Consider the following 17,682-nt stretch of genomic DNA (forward strand, 5'->3'; position numbering starts at 1 on the left):
GTCTTCCATGGAGTGATCAAAAAATAGCAGATGTGCTGAAAGTGGTCCAGAGATGGAGCTTAAAAATGGAGATCAGGACATTTGAGTCAAAGTTAGAGACCTTTGATTGTAGCTTGTATGCTTAAGTAAATAGATAAATAAACAGATGTGATTATAGGTGTTTAATTGCATATGTTTGTTATATTCATATCAGTGTGTACAAGTAAGGTGAATATTGATATTATTCATTAGAAAGGAAGGATAAGATCTATCTATCTATCTATCTATCTATCTATCTATCTATCTATCTATCTATCTATCCATCCATCCTCTGTTTTTTCATTTGAATATGTGAACAATATTCGATGCCCTCTGACTGAAAAAAATCCAAAATATTGCATTCATGAAGGAAGTCTGGTGACTTTTTTATATTTTTATATATTAATGCTGCCATGACTAAACATGCAGACAAACGAAGAGTGAATATGAACACTCCAGCATGGAGGATGCCAGAGTGCGGCTATGGCTATTTCCTGGAAGCTTTGTTCTGGCCAAAGTCTGACGTCCTCTCCAGTCATATGGCTGTGTCCTCGCAGGTTGTCCTGGAGACCCTGATCAACATGATGTAACCGAACACCAACAGCTGCTTCCTGCCGACACACCCGCTGCCATGAGCTCACTTCCTGCCGCTCAAAGACACACACTCACAGTCTCTGACCTATTGTTCTTTGCGGACTCAAAAAGTAAACAGCGTGTTTATCCTCCTAAACAGGATGAAGAAGACATCACAGCTGAGCTCACTCAGCCCATCAAAGTGGAAAACCAAAATTATTCTGACAGTGACCCGAAAACCAAATAAAGAGCGAGATGATGAAATCATTTAAATTTTCATCAGTGTCCTCAGTATCTGTCAAACAAACACATGATTGTTAAATAAACTCTTGTGGAAGAAGAATCAGGCGGTAAATTAATGAGGCAGCAGATAATCTCATCTGTTCTTCTGGAGCTGATTGATCTGCTTTCAATACGAATCATCTTCAGATCAGTCAATGAGGTTATCAGATGTTATAAGAGGCAGCAGCAAAGCAGACGAGACATACTGCAGCTCATATTTCTAAAGAGAGAAACTGATGGAACAGCTTCAGCTTTAGGCTTTGTGTTGAATATCTTTTTATAGGTGATAATTACTGTTATTTCTGTTATATCAACCGTTCTGCTTCCATCAACAGAAAGTAAGCAGAGTCCATTAGCTTCTCTCTGAGCAGCCAATGCTAAAAGTATGTGAGCCGAACAGAGAGCAGGTCAGTGTTGAGTGCAGCAGTGCACCTGTTATACTCTGACAGTTTCCCCACGCTGTGAGAGACAAACTGGGAAGCTGTGTGTGAAAAAACAGGGCAGCAGCATCTGTCCTGTGTGAGGGAACGTTCTCATTTCCACGCTGATGAAAACCACAATGATTTCATTTTATCGTGCTTTTATTAAAGCTGGATCGTGGTTTGGATATTTATCCGTAAAGAACAGAAACTCACTTAATCACGCTGTTAAATGGTCTAGCAGGCCGCTCGGTGAGCCACAGCAGAGCCCCGTGCACCAGTTACTCTGACTGGCTGCTTTGATTTAACCCTTTGTCAGTTTAACCGTCCTTCTTCTGGACGTCGTTCAGATAAACAAACAGCAGTTTTCTTCTCCTACGTACTGTGTGCATACCAAAGTTAACATAGTTAGGCATTTTCTAATTAGGTTTTATTTATTCAGTTTTGTCTCAGTTACTGGGCTTGTTTCACTTTAGTTTTTATTGCTTGAGAATGCTTTGCTTTTATTTTTATTAGTTTCAGTGTTAGTTTTAGTCTTTTATTGTATGGAGACATGTGGCACAGGCAGTATTTAGGAAAATCAGCACAGTGTGACATTAAAAACACTGAACTTTTTGAAGCAGTTGACTCTCACTCTTGTAGACATCCAAAGTCTCATTAAACATTAGGGCTGCCACAAACGATTATTTTTGGTCGACTAATCAGATCATCATCCATTGGACGTAAAACCTACGGCTTATTGCACCAGCAGCATCTGCATTTTTGTAATTGGGAATGATCCGCAGATCACACTTGAGTAGCTTAATAACCTCCAAAATGAGGTCAGGTCCAAGGGCTGGACTGAAAATGAACAAAAAAGCAGCCAATTTCCAAAGAAAAACTGAAAGACCTTCAAAAAGCCTGGAGAACTATTGCTCAAGACCACTTTAATAATTACAATTAAGTCTCCTTGGAAACAAAATATTAAAAAATAAAGAGTGACTCACTAATTTTGCACATGACCGTACATGCATCTTTTATATACAGTCTGTGAATGAGAGCCTCAGAAATGTAGTTTCTGTGGTATTCACAGATATTTACAGCGTTTAGGACGGTAGCCTCCTGAAACTGTTGTGGTTGTTGGTTGTTTCGTATCATTCACTCTCGTTTATTTGATCTGATGGCAACAAAGGGGACAGCCCTGCATTTTTCTTTCTGTCATCCTGGCCCTTCATGCAGCACTTCCTTTCTGAGACAAGCTGTTTGAGCTTCTGCCTCACTAAGGCCTTTCTTCTTCTTCTCTCAGCTTCCCTTTAGAGGTTGCCGCAGCAGATCACCTGCTTCTATGTCATGCTATCCCAGGATCCTCCTCTGTCACACCAACCCTCTGCATGTCCTCCTTCACTACAACCATGAACCGTCTCTGTGATCATCTTCTTTGTCTTCCTGCCTGGCAGCTCCCTCTTCAACATGCCTTCACTCTCTTCTGATTGTTCCACTTCAGGAAGCCTGATGGAGGGTTTCCTGAAGCTGGTGGTGCCTCAAGCAGAGCGCCATGTGACTAAAACTAAATAGCTAAGAATTCAGGGTGCCTTTGTTTCAGCTTCTTTTAAAATGCTGCCTGCCAAATCGCTGTCAGCCACTTTGTTTACATTTTCAGCGATCGGTCTTGAGATGTCTAACTTGGAAATTTCCAGTTCAATTTGGTTTCCACTGAACAAGAAAGATGCTGAGATTAAAGTGCTCCCGATGAAAGCGTCTCAGCTGTTCTTTGTCTTTGTCGGCCTGTTGCACCGATCAACCTGCAGTTTCATTTTGTTCTGTTATTAAGGTGACGACTGTCTGCAGCGTTATATAAGGAGAGAAATGTTTATGTGAATATGGTGCTGAGAAGAGAGACGCATTTCAACCGTTTCAAGCAGAATAAAGAGCTTTGTGTTTTCGGTATGAATGTCAAAAATGCAAAAATGCAAATTTGCACATTTCCTTTTCCCCTGCTGAAAAGAGAAAAATATAAACCATAAAAACTTCTGGTGTCTGAGAGGTTCCTTTCTTTAAAATCAAACAAATACGATTAAAGCGCATTTTTCTGTTTTTAACAAGTTGAGCAGGACATGAAATGCACTGGAGTACCTGCAGATGTTTGCAGCAGCGTGTAGGCCTGCTGATCCCGTCTTACTGGATTCTACATGACAAACATCAAAACACTGTTGCCATGACAACAGAAACACAAACAATGATTTAATCTGTCATTGCATGTCCAGCAGGAAGTTTCAGTAAAGTTCAGTTTCCTGCCACAAGAAGAACTGTTTGTGCTGCATCTATATTTCTAAAAACGTTCTGCAGGTTTTTTCTCTGCAGACGGAGAAGGGGAAATAAAACATCACGTTTGTGCTGCACCGTGACCTTTTGACCTCTGCATTAACTTCAGCTTCTGGTTTAGTTTGAGTCATATCCTTGTATTTTTTGTTTTTGAAAGTTCTCATTGACAAGTTCAGCTTCACGTTTTAGTCTTATCTTCTGTACAAAAGCAATAATCAGTGAATTCTGTTCTGAATAACATAAACAAAACAGTTAAAACCAGGTGTGTCAGTCCGGCCTATCAGGAGATGCAAGTTGGCCCACTGGATGAAAATTGAAGACAAGTTACTATTATTTTTTCAATAAAATAAATAAAATAATAATTCAATAAAATGCACTGTTATGTTATTTCACAGTGAAGTAAAATAATGTTTCATACTGTCCTGTTTCAAAACACAATATATGTGATGGTTTTGTGCCTTCAAAGAGTTGCTGTAGTTTCAAATGTTTGTGTAAAAAACATGGAAAAGTCACACTTATTTTCTCAAGAGATGTCACTCAGCTCATATTCTGTTTTATAAATATGCATAAGGTAATGCAAAAGTTTTCCTGGTCCAGATGTGCCTGAGATCAAATCAGGGTTTACGGTGCACCGTGGAATAAAATGAGTTAAAATAGTTTCACCCTTCTGCTTCTGCAGCTTCTGCTCTGAAACACATTATGAGTCTGCACATGTGTAGCACCAGCTGATCCCAGCGCAGCGAAATCGGTCCGTGTTTGTGTTTCGCTCATTTATCAGTGTGTGAATGAGTTTGCAGTTGTGCTTACACAGAAGATGTCAGCCGAGAGCGTGTGCAGACATTCTTGCACACTCAGCTGTAAAAATGTGATCGTATGCAGACCAGACTGCCTCCAGGGCCTGAGACTTCTCAATGGATGCAGGCCTCGGTGCATTCTGGGAGTGTTTACACCTGTAGTAATGCCATGAGTTTATGACATTTCACCAAGCTATGATTTTATCACGCCGTCTGCCTGTGGCTTTTTAGGACTCTGCACTCAGTGAGAAGCGAAGTACAGCTTCAGTAGAATCAGTAAAATCATCGTCAGCAACAATAACGTGAAGCAGTATGTTTTTTATGATTTTATCAGTCTCATAGTTGTGGAGGAGTTTTGGCCCACTCTTGTTTACTGCATTGGCTCAGATCATTGAGGTTTGTGGACATTTGTTTTTGCCCAGCTCTTTGAAGGTCCCACCGCAGCGTTTCAGTCAGACTCAGGTCTGGACTTTGACTGGATCACTGCAGCAGCTTGATTCTTTTCTTTTTCAGCTACTCTGTACAAGATTTGCTGCTGTGCTTTGGCTTAATCACCTGCTGCATGACTCAGTTTGAGTCAAGCTTTAGCCATCAGACAAATGCATTCACGGGCGAGCGACTGAAAGGCCGTACCACAGTGACTGCAAATTATCGAGGTCCTGTGGCTCAAAACAAGCCCAGTTCATCAGCCCTCCATCACCCTGATTGACAGTTGGCATGAGGTGTTTGTGCTGATGCGCTGTGTTTGGTTTTCCCACACATTGTCTGTCTGAGGTGACACTGATCCAGAAGGCTTTTGTTCAGATGCATCTTTGCATGCAGCCGTGCTGCAATCTTCTTTTAGAGAAAAGAGCCTTTCTCCTGGCAACCCCCTGAAAACAAGCCATACTTGTTCAGTCCTTTTCTAATTGCCCATTTCATGAACTTTAACATTTAATATGCTAACCGAAGCCTGGAGAGTCTGAGACAGAGCTCTTGGTTTTTTGCAATTTCTCTGAGCATTGCATGAGCTCAGGGCGAATTTCTGGGACATGGCAAGAAGATTACACGTGTTTACACACATGTAAGTCGTCCAGAACAGCAAACTGATGAAACTCCTGCTTCTATATAGGTGCTTACACTTGTTGGTGATCAGTTAATCATGTGCACTTGATCAGCAGCACCTGGCTTCCTATGGTAGAAGGAAGGGTGCACTTGCTTTTTCACATGACCGCATGTCTCCTTTTTACCTTAGAAATTCTCCAAAGCACTCTGTGTTTGCCTCTCTGTCACTGGCAGCAGTGATGCTGCCTTTCAGCCACTCGCCCGTCATTACGTGCAGCTTTGACACAGAGAGGAAGGGGCCAGACTGCAAAGAGTATTTACTCAGAAATCTGTCATCATAACTTCATTAAATCTTATTTTCAGCCAGTGTATTGAGCAGCTGCTAAAACCTGCCAAAGGCTCAACAGAGTGTTTTTCTTGTTTTATGTTTACACTTTATCCAGCCTTTAATTTCAATTAAAGCATAAAAATCTGCATGCAGCATTGTTATATGATCATTATGACCTCTGACCTTTGACCTGCAGCTGTGGGAAACTGCAGGAGCCTGCATAAGCGCCCTGCCGTAGGACCAACCCTCCCTCTCTCTCCCCCTCTTTCTCTGTTTTATTGCCCTCCCCTGATGTTGGACAGGATGTCGCCAAGGCGACGGGGTAAACAGATGATAACAAGCCCTTAGCTCTTCAGAACTCATTTGAATGCTGCCACCGCTGCTGAGGGCCAGAAGAGGGAGAGCAGAGGCAGACGGAGGGGACTGAAGACAGACAGGTAGGAAACTGCAGGAGACACATGCAATTAAAAAAAGAGAGAAATCGTGGAATTTAAGAAAAAAGTTTTAGAGAATAAGACTCAAAGATTGGGTGTGGTGCAGATGTCAGAAGTGCAAAGCAAAGAAGAAGAATGGAAAAATTAAGAAGAACAAAAAAGTAGAAGTTGATGTGTTTAATATAAACAGAAGGACAGTTTTCAGATAAATTTTTAAAATCTTCACGCAGTCAGTGCTGGAACAACTTTTTAGTTTTATTCCAGAAACTTTTTCTGCACTGATTGAAGATCAGAGTCGGTTTAATTTCAGACATGCACAGAGAGCAGAATGTTTGGAGTCTGCACAGCTGGAAGCTTCAGTGATTCATCTGCTGTGTCTTCAATAATGCTGCCACTTATCAACTTAAAATGTCTGAAAGAAATAGCCATGAAGCGTTCTCGCCAAACAAATATTCAGATCTCACAAAAAACAGCAAACAGCAGGATCCTTCACACCAGACAAGATGTTTGATTACAATTTGCTAAAAATTGCTGGCTTAAAAAGTACAAAATTAGAAAAGCGATGTGTGCATGGGATCTGCTACTGAACACAAACTTGCAGGGATTTAAAGTGCAGCCACATGCTGTCATGTTTTATGAATTTTAAAAGTGTGGACAGTCGGTAATCTGTTTATTTGTCTTTGCATAGTGACACACACACACACACATGCACACACACTGACTGGCACGCCCATACACTTTACACAGTCTGTGTGGCCCCATGACTAAAACGCACTCAAACTGAAGGAGAGCTGCTGCTAGAAACAGAGCGTGTGAGCCTAGCTGAGCTTTGTTTTTAACACTGAGACAGGACTGAAGTTCCTACTATTGATTAACAATCAAGTTTTCAATATCTGTCTGTGCGTCTCAAAGCAAAAACATAAAGGAGCAGTGAAGTGTCAAAACCCAGCCTTTTTTCCTGGGTTTCACCCAGGTGCAGCTTTTCCTACCTGCCTGCTGATAATTGTGCATAGAATATTTGTTTTTTCAGGAAACCCAGGAATTACAAGTGCAAGTGATAGGCAGATGCTTTAGGCAGTAAGCTACAGTCAGGATGCTTTTGTAACAGGCTGTTGGTCACTATGGGCAGAATAAAGACGGCGAGATGTGGGCAGCCCAGTCTATCGATGGTTAAGGAAAAAAAAAAAGTAATTTTCACACATAAATATTGGACAATTTCACAAGAATTAGTTCAGGAGAGTGTCTGAAGTTCCCCTTTCTCACATGGAGCACCCAACAAGTGCTAGCATGAAGCTAACAACGTTCTCACTACAAGAAGTCCTTTTGCAAATCTTACGTCACGCTGACTTTTTACCACTGTTCCACTGTTTAATGTCCCATATAACTGCGTTGAATGTTTGTGTCGGGTGGTATCGTAAAAAGTTCCCAGCTGCAGTGCATGTTTTAAATTAGCGCTGCAAATTTTGATCTGAATTTATGTTTTTGTGTTTTTCATTATTTCTGTCAACGATAATGCTCAAGAAACACAATGAGGATGAGAAAAAAACTGCTACGCTTCAAACTGTTAGTCTACCTTTGCACAGGGAGGTTTCGCTTGCTGTTTCTGCCAGATGTGATGTCACAACTGCTGGCGTACCATTTTTTTGGTGCCATTTCGGCTTGTTGTGCACCACCCAGATTTTAACTTTAACCTTACTGTTTCATCTTTGTTTTATTCCTCCAAGTAAGCAGGGAATTTTTCTGAGCAACGATACGTGTTTCTTAGGAAAAGACTACAGTGAGTTAAGTTCAAGTACGCTGACGTTAACGTTTATGTAAGCAGTGACCTTGGTTTTAACCTCGGGACTGCAGCGATCTCCCATGTCACCTTCCTCTTATTTCTAGAATTTCTAGAATCGCATGTACCATGATACATCCGATTAATATTTGGTTATAGTCTCCTTTGTCTCTAACGCTCCTGCATTTCTCCTCAACCTCTGTGCTCCTGTTTTAACAGTTATTCATAGATTTGAATGTTTTAACATGTGATCGTTAAATGTCAGTCTCTGTTGGGATTAGTTGGCTTGGGAATGGTTTGTATCAGAGTGAATCATTCTACCACAATAACAGCTCAAACTTGACTGAACTCAGAACAGTCTTAACTTGTTGATGAGACCAGATTAAATCCTGCTTTGATCTGTCTTCAGTTTTAACTGCCGTGATTGTGGGATTTGGGTTCAGAGATGACCGACTTTCAGTCTTGCACCTGAACACATCTGATAGATGTTAGACAGTACCTGCCTTGCTGTGAGCTAATCCAGAGTCTGACTCCTTGCAATTAAACTATCGGTTGATTTTTAAATGTGTGATTTTGTGCGATATTTTCTGTTTTCTAAAGAAGCGATACAAATCGCTGCTCATCACAAGAGGTCAGTCCCTGAAGATTGTTACAAGAGCCAATTGAATGCAGAGATGCTTCTTATGTTGAGACGTCTAAAAAGAGACTGCAGCGGAGTTGCACTGATCACTCTTCCTAAAAACAAAAAGCAGGTTTAATGAATCAGCTTCCAAATAGAAGAGATTGCTTCACATTAAAACTGCAGCTGCCTCCACTGCCTGGAATCTGACACCTACACACCAGTTTTAATGCACAGATGCACTTACACCTTTCACACACTGTGTGTGCGTGCGTGTGCGTGTGTGTGTGTGTGTGTGTGTGTGTGTGTGTGTGTGTGTGTGTGTGTGTGTGTGTGTGTAAGCAGGGCTCATATTAACTATCTGTACTATAACTTCAGCCGCTATGGCCTGCAGCAGCTCTGATTCAGAGTTGTGCAAGTGGAATTTTCACCAGAAGCAGCATGACAAGGAGACACAAGTGTATTTGGACAGAGATGCAGCCAGTTCTGTTTCCATGAAACCCACTGTTTGGGATTGCATCAATGTGTGTGTGTGTGTGTGTGTGTGTGTAGTCGCACAAGCCTGAGAAACCACAGTGAGGTCACGTCTCACACCCTACACACACACACACACACACATATTCTGTGGGCACATGCACACTTCTGCTGGAGCTGCAAAATGATCAAAATGATCTTCATGTCCAAAACACCTACACACAGAAGCAACAACTTCTAGCTGCTACTGGCACAGCAGAAGGTTTCCCAAAGGGAAAACTAAGCATTGTTTCCAAGAACCATTCAGAAAGAGGAGCTTTGCACAGAGAGGAGGAAATATCCACTCTGCTGGTTTATTTTACAAAGTGCTGTGCACGACATATTGACCTTCAGGAAATAACAGGATAGAATCTGTAATAAAGCTGTGCCAGAAACTGCAGTTCCTCTAATGGCCACCGGAGGGTGACTTCAAAAGTGAATCAATCTCCACAGACGCTCATACATGAAAAAACATAATGGCAGCCTGATCTGGGTGTGGTTGCTCTGACTCCGCCGACACAGTCACCTGTTCTCTTGGCCCATCTGAACCACTAAACTGGATCTGTCAACCACAACTGTGATGTTGGTAACTGTTGAAGCATTTTAATTAGAATTATCTGACAGTGTGTGTGGCTCCAGGTGACTACAGGTGAATAAACTAAATGAACAGCTGTAATAGATATGGCTTTGATTTATAAACTCAAAATGCTCTCATAAATCCTGTAGGGGGAGGAGATTACCTTCACACACGATCTCCAGTGTTGTCCTCTGCTTAATTTTATTGTAGATTATCTTTTCATCATGGCGGAGAGTGCAGACATGGAGCAGCTCCTCACAGCTTTCAGGAAGTTTGCAGTCCATGGAGACACAAAGGCAACAGGCAAGGATCTAACCGGGAAGAACTGGGCCAAACTGTGCAAAGACTGCAAGATCACTGACGGCAAGAACGTCACCGGCACTGACGTGGACATCGTCTTCTCCAAAGTCAAGTGAGTGTTCACATCAGCGCCAGTGTCAAAAGACTGCATAAAATGCAGTTCCTCTAATGTCCACTTGAGGCAGGCTCCAAAAGTGAGAGTCCCATTTTATAATCCCCAGCCTCACAGTAGAAATGAACTGGTTAACTGTCATCATTAAAATGTGCAGCCTGGAACAGAAAGCAAATTTTTCCCAGCTTTATAACCAAGTTTGTGACCATCGGCTGATGAACTAGCGTCTCATCTTAACATGGCCAAATCTACGGAAGAGGATTAGGGCCACTGGGGAAAAAAAAATAATTCTGACTTTTTTCTCAGAATTCTGAGAAAAAAGTCAGAATTCTGATTTTTTTCTTCCAGTGGCCCTAATCCTCTTCCGCCCTAATCCTCTTCCGTACAAATCTCTCTCCAGAAACTCAAAAGGATTACAGAGGTGACTTTACACAACACCCTGCTGGTGACATGTGCGTTATGAGTACTGGAGATATTTTACTGTGGTATTTGAAGACCTACTGGTCCACACTGAATTTGAGGAAAATTGAGTACCATTATGCTGATGAAACAGCAGTGCTCCACTGTCAAGGTAGCTGTCACATTTTTATTGCATATGCACATTTAATGTGGATGATGGGGAGCTCAGTGTTTGGTGCAAACCTTGAAGGGCTTTGTGCTCGGACACGCTACAGATCATGGCTAATCTGGAAACGCCCTTTTAGAAGCGCCGTTCAAGCCTTGCTTGTAATGTGGGACAACAGTGCGTGCAGGGAGTGAATGTGTCCTGCTCTTTAACAAAGGTGGGGCGATTATTCGAACTTATATTTGTAAAACCACCTCCCTTAAAGTCTTTTGTTGCCATATTGTATGGAAACACGTGCATAAATCTTACCTCTGAAAGACCTTTTGCTCCGTATTTAGTTTTTAAGTCAGTGTCTCCTCCACACGCCCTAATAAAACTGCAGCACTTTAGTCTATATTCGAACACAAATGTAGCACATAATTAGTTCAGGCAGAGCGCTGAAGTCATACTCCGAAAACTGATGAGCGTCATCCATCACATGGGTGTAACATGGATGGGACTGGCGGATAAAGACAGTCGTGGAACTACCTTATAAAACTTAGTAACAATAGTACATCATTGTTTTGGGGGACAAAATGTTAAGCACTGGATGAAATGATTGATGTCAAGTATTTCTTTAGAAACAATAACATACACCGGGGGACCAAGAAAATAATGGAAATGTTTAGGGACCTGTTTTGAACTATGCCAAAGATTTAGACCTGCAATAAGAAGACTTTTTGCTGTGTTCCTGGGATGGACGTTTTTGAGGAATTGCAGTGCGGTGTATCGAAGGGGCAGCTGTTGTTTGTTTTCTGTAGTTTTGTTGCTCTACTTTTAGTTACTTGAGTTCTTGTTGAATTCCCAGTCACCACAATTACTCTGACAGTTGTGCCTGTGTTCAGCTTCCCAAACTTTTCTCGATGAAACAAAATATCTGTTTAATAATTTAAAAACAGCTAAAAGACATTTTCCAACCAAGAGAATTAATAGTACAGTTTAGACTCTGAACTCTTCCATGTCTGTGTTCCTTTTGTGTATTTCTGTACAGACAGAAGACGTCTCGGGTCATCAACTACGAGGAGTTTCAGAAAGCTCTGGAAGAGCTGGCTCCAAAGAGGTTCAAAGGTCAAAGCAAAGAGGAGGCACTGCAGTCTATCCACAAGCTGGTGGAAGGCCGAGAGCCTACCAACGTTGGTGTGACGGTGAGACAAGATGCTTGTGTGCCTGTTGTTTTAAAGCTCTAAATCCCACAATAAAGATGCTCAACAGTAAAACAGGAAATTGTGATTCTATGCTATGTATATTTTGTGAAATGCATCATTTTTCTTTTTGTGCATATGTGTAAAAACAAAAGCAATGAGTCTCCAAAAGAAAAGACTTAAAGGTAAGTGATAATGTAGTTATATGGATTAAACCACACTGTCATACTAAGCCACACCCATACTTATATATAATAGTCCCCTCCATGAATCGCCACCTTACCGTGGTGGGGGGGTTTGTGTGCCCAAGTGATCCCAGGAGCTATGTTGTCCGGGGCAGTTTGCCCCTGGTAGGGTCTCCCAAGGCAAACTGGTCCTGGGTGAGGGGCCAGACTAAGTGCGATTCAAAACGTCTATGATTGGATTCATTAAGGACTGAGGACCAGGGATACCAGGACTCCACCCTGGAGCTACACCTGGGGTAGGGCCTCATTTGAGAGGGCAGTAGATAACACAGTGTATTTAAAGTAATGATAAAAAACATCAAGGGGCGAGTGAAGTCGGAAGTTTTATGCAGATGATGCATAAAACTGCATCATCTGCATAGAAACGAATTTTTCTGATCAGTTTAGTCGATTTCCCAGCTCCACACTCTGAGCTACAGTTTGGACAGAAGAGTGTCTGTCTGTGAAAAACAGCAGCATAATCATGAAAACATGATTAGACGAGTATGATTATGTGCTGCTCATATTTTATATTTAGCTCAGCGTTTAATCACCTCAGGCTCATCTTCTCAGTTTTCAGCTGTAGAAAAACAAGTCCTGAGCTGCTCCACAAACAAGCGTCTTACTCTGCTCTAATATTTCAGAGCCATGGCTCAATCACAGCTGGTTCATCCATCAGATCACAACTGCACACATCAAAGAGCTCTTATTTTATAATGATGAGGTCCTCAGAGCCTGAGCCAGCAAGAGAGGCAGTCTGGATCCTCTCCAGATCATTAAACGCTCTTCAGTCATCAGAGCAGATACAGTCAACACTAACCTGACTGAAATGCATGCATTACAGATGACAATCCATGAGTAAAAAACACGATCAAGTTACAAGCTTTTGTGTTCATGAAGGAATCAGCGTTATATTATCTATCATATGTCTGTTATCGATTCAAAGTTTTAAAGTTTTCATGGATTAAAGCAGAACTTCATAGTAAGAAGTTCTTGGTGGCTATCTGTGGAGTTACAAATGACACTGCATGTCATTTAAACTTTACCTATCAGCAGTACAATATGGGACTGTTGGTGAAATCCATTGTTTTCCTGAGGTGAAAAAGAACTGTTTCATATCCAGATCTACCCATTCACTCACTATTGGTTCTCACACTGATTTGATAACTACACGACTGTAAAAGGCTAAGGAGCAGGCACCTCTTGCTACTTGCTAATCAAGTGGGAATGGTGCTAAATACATGTGACTTTAAAAACTATCAGATGCTTTATTTAAATGTCCATATTCTTTAAACTTTGGTTTCTACTACCCTTCCTGTTTGCCTTGTTTTGCCTGCTCTGACATTGGGCCTTTTTTTCATTCGCTTAGTTTCCAGTTACTCTATCTTATCCTCATTTCAGCTACCTGAAGAAAACTAATGAAGAAAGCAGACATATTATTCTTGTTGTGGTTTTGCAGTGGAGTCTTCATTTGATGCCCTGGGGCAGAGAGGATTGCATAATGAAGGTGCAGTTTACAGGGACTCAGTGCAGTTAAATGCAGAGGGCTCCGTGTTATCTAAAATGCTGTGCAATAATCAGAATCATAGCTTAAAGCAAACAACAATTTTAATTCCACTTTAAACTAAACGTGAATCAGTAAGAGTTGCTTTCTAAGTGGCGTTTGCGTGTTGCACCCATGGTCGTACAGAAAACATAGAAGTTATGAAAAATAGTTGTAGCCACTGTGATATCACTTGTTGACTTCATGATTTTGCATTTTGATGATTTTTGGAATCACACGTTATCATCAGTGAGTTAAAAAGCAGACGAATAAAACACAACAAGCCAGAATATTTATTGTGTCATCTATTAAAATGCTCTAAAAGGCTCCAACGCCCAAACACACGATCAATAAATAATGTTTAGTGACCTGAAGTAGTGGATGGTTTATGTTAGAGGCTGTAAACATGCTTTGTAATGTTGGATATGTTAACATGGAACTCTAGAAGGGCCAACCTCATTGTGGCCTCAAGTGGTCATTAGAGGAACAGCAGTTTGTGACGCTTCTGCATTGTCTTCATTTTTCCCCTCTTGTTAAAAAAACAGAGACGCGTCCTGAAGCAGGGAAGATATTTTTTCTTTTACTGACTTTAATCTAATTTTTCTACTTCCATCAGAAAGTGGCAAAGACAGCAGCGGTGGACCGTCTGACCGACACGTCCCGTTACACTGGATCACACAAGGAGCGCTTTGATGACAGCGGCAAGGGCAAAGGTCGCGAGGGTCGTGAGGAGATTGTGGAGAACACGGGCTACGTGGGAGCGTACAAGAATGCCGGGACGTATGACACGAAGGTGAAAGCTGAGAAATGAGTGAGCCGGAGGCCGCGCCCCCTGCTGGGAGCTGACTGGAAGCACAGCTCCCCAACAGCACTTAGTCTGGACCAAACCTTGAACTTTGACCCTTCTATGTCTGTGTGGATGCCTGTGTGTTTGCACTGGACAGAGCTTTTGTTCATTCTGATTTGCAGATAAAGATGTGGATCTGACAGAGGTGAGGTATTGGCCTCATATCAACTCATCAGCGCCCCCCTTAGGCTGAAATATTCATCACACATCTGGACTTCTTGTTCATTCTCACTCAGAGCAAGGAGGTGGGTGATGTAATCAGTACCTGCTCTGCTCAGTGATGGTAATCTAGTCTGCAGCATGTGACTCAGTGTTCAGCTCAGTAATAATGAGCTGTTTCTCTGACCTGGCTTCTCCTATTGTGCTTTCAACCCTGTCCAGAGCCTCATTCATGTGATTCAGATTCTTTCATTCTCCCTATGAAGGCACCGGTGCTGCTGCTAATCTGATTATCTCTATAGTTTTTATTTGGTTACACAGAAGCAGACTTAAAAACAGGAAACAGCTTCTGCATTTTCTGGAAGTCATTTTAAATCTAATGATACACGTTTAAGTTTGTTGACTAAATTCCATCTCTGAGGATAACTGCACACACTTTGCTTCCCTTTGAGTCAGTAGCGCCCCCATGGGGAGGCTTTTGTATTTGTCCAGCTGAATGTCCACTTCTCTTACGAGTCCACTCATGATACTATGCTATCACAATAAGTCACCTGTGATAATGATGGTATCACGATACAGCAACTCGTGATACTTGACACAATGTGCAACAATCAACGATGCAGAGAAAAATGTATTTATTCTCTGCTTTCATCTTTAATAACACAATAACACAATAATTCATTTAACGCTGTCCACACTGTTCTGGTTCACTGCAGTTTAGGGAACGTCCCTGCTCCCTCTTCCATTTCCATGAGGAGTCATGAAATGCAATAGCATCACAGGAGGAAGCAATAAAATATCAGGACTGAAGAAGCTTCTTGGATGAGAAGTGAGACGTCTTCACGAAACTTAAAGGAGTCCAATCGCTTTATTCCCAACCTCCTTAGACTCTCTATATCGCATTATTGAGACTTCACTCCTCTGCTGTTAGCCTGAATAACTATAGTGACGGCTTCATTGCTCACCTCCTTCTATGAGGTTCATGTGTCTGAATGGGGCTGTAATTTGTGTGTAAAGTCGTTTAGCAAATTAAATTCTCACTGCCCATTACAAAAAAAGGTGTTGACTTATGAATACTTATAGTATATATATATATATATATAGTATATTCAATCTCCTGCAAAAAAGAAAGTCAAACAAACCAAAAAGCTCAATCATCTCTGGATCCACATCAGATTAAGATCAAACTGTTTCTGCAGCGCTGAGGCTTCTGAAGCCATGTTTGCATTTTTTTAAATCTTTTTTTGTTATATATAAGTTTTCAGCCTGATTTTTCTTCTGCAAAACAAATATTTTGCATCTTCCCCAAGAGCTTTACATGTTAATTATTGTTGTTGATGCAGTGTAAGTAACTTTAGTGAACAAATAAAAGCTTTAAAATGGTTTTCTTGTTTCTTGTTTTTTTTGTCCCAAAAGGCATTTGCAGGTCAGTTTTATTTAAAGTAATGAGAGAAGACAGTCAGGGGGATGAGGAATAAAGATTTTTGCTGCAAGAGTTCAGCTTTTGCATTCTTTTATTTACATTTTACAAGCCGTCCAAACTTGTTTGGGAACAGGTTTTGAAAATCCTAAGGCTTCCTTGTCTGCATGATGCTGGGGCTAGAATACAAATACATTTCACGTATTTGTAGTTTATAATATACAAATAAGCCCTTCAGGTTTCAAATCAAATCAAATCAAATCACTTTTATTGTCACATCACATGTGCAGTTACATTGGTACAGCACATGTGAGTGAAATTCTTGTGTGCGAGCTTCACAAGCAACAGAGTTGTGCAAAATACAATAATGTAAACAAGCAAAATACAAGAATGGCTACAACTGAAACTAATAAATATATGTACAATATATAATAGTATATGCATTTCTGGATGTGTATACTAAATATTTTTCTACGTGTGTGTGTGTGTGTGTGTGTGTGTGTGTGTGTGTGCACATATTTTACAAATTAAATAGAGTAAACAATAAATAAAATATATAAAATAAAATATACAGAGTTGAATATGTGCAAAACAGTGGCGTTACTGTACAGTATGGAGTGCATAATGTTGAAGTTCCAGTAGTGAAGCTGAGGTGTCTATGACGTGTTCAGCAGTCTGATGGCCTGATGGAAGAAGCTGTCTCTCAGTCTGCTGGTTCGGGACCGGATGCTGCAGAACCTCCTTCCTGATGGAAGTAGTCTGAACAGTTTATGGCTGGGGTGACTGGAGTCCTTGATGATCCTCCCCGCTTTCCTCAGGCAGCGCTTCCTGTAGATGTCCTGGAGGGAGGGAAGCTCACCTCCAATTATCCGTTCAGAACACCGCACTACTCGCTGGAGAGCTTTGCGGTTGTAGGCGGTGCTGTTGCCATACCAGGTGGTGATGCATCCAGTGAGGATGCTCTCAATGGCACAGTGATAGAAGGTCCTGAGGATGCGGGGGCTCATGCCGAATCTTTTCAGTCTCCTGAGGAAGAAGAGGCGCTGCTGCGCCTTCTTCACTGTTTTGTTTGTGTGTACTGACCACGTAAGATCCTCAGCCAGATGTACACCGAGGAACCGGAAGCTGCTCACTCTCTCCACAGCAGCGCCGCTGATGGTGATGGGGGTGTGTACTTCTCTGCACCTCCGGAAGTCCACTATCAACTCCTTTGTCTTGGTGAGATGGTTGTCTTGACACCAGTGGGTCAGGGCGCTGACCTCCTCCCTGTAAGCCGTCTCATCACCGTTGGTGATAAGACCCACCACTGTAGTGTCGTCCGCAAACTTCACAATGATGTTGGAGCTGTTAGTGGCTGTGCAGTCGTAGGTGTAGAGTGAGTACAGGAGAGGGCTCAGTACACACCCCTGTGGAGCACCAGTGTTCAGTGTGACGGGGGATGAGGTGATGCTGCCCAGTCTGACCACTTGGCGTCTGTCAGACAGGAAGCTAAGGATCCAGCTGCAGAGGGAGCTGCTCAGTCCTAGATCCAGCAGTTTCCTGTCCAGCTTCGAGGGAACGATGGTATTGAATGCTGAGCTGTAATCTACAAACAGCATCCTCACATACGTGTCTCTCTTCTCCAGGTGTGACAGGGCAGTGTGTAGTGTCAG

At 41.8% G+C, this 17,682-nt stretch overlaps 1 protein-coding gene across 1 annotated transcript; it reads left to right on the forward strand.

The window, feature by feature from the left end:
- Positions 1-6,109: 6,109 nt before the first annotated feature.
- tppp3 (tubulin polymerization-promoting protein family member 3) lies at positions 6,110-15,994 on the forward strand. The gene is made up of 4 exons (XM_085430209.1): positions 6,110-6,196; positions 9,890-10,091; positions 11,687-11,840; positions 14,221-15,994. The coding sequence occupies exons 2-4, from the start codon at positions 9,904-9,906 to the stop codon at positions 14,413-14,415; spliced, it is 537 nt and encodes a 178-aa protein (XP_085286335.1). The 5' UTR covers positions 6,110-6,196; positions 9,890-9,903; the 3' UTR covers positions 14,416-15,994.
- Positions 15,995-17,682: the final 1,688 nt, after the last annotated feature.

This window comes from Copadichromis virginalis, linkage group LG1 (assembly GCF_057382275.1).
Source record: "Copadichromis virginalis isolate Kocher_CV1m ecotype Utaka linkage group LG1, C_Virginalis_male_GT1.1, whole genome shotgun sequence".
Lineage (NCBI taxonomy): Eukaryota > Metazoa > Chordata > Actinopteri > Cichliformes > Cichlidae > Copadichromis > Copadichromis virginalis.

Coding starts and splice junctions, on each gene's coding strand:
- tppp3 (XM_085430209.1), top strand. CDS start 9,904: ATGGCGGAGAGTGCAGACATGGAGCAGCTCCTCACAGCTTTCAGGAAG. Junction 10,092..11,686: donor ATCGTCTTCTCCAAAGTCAA/GTGAGTGTTCAC, acceptor ATTTCTGTACAG/ACAGAAGACGTCTCGGGTCA. Junction 11,841..14,220: donor CTACCAACGTTGGTGTGACG/GTGAGACAAGAT, acceptor TACTTCCATCAG/AAAGTGGCAAAGACAGCAGC.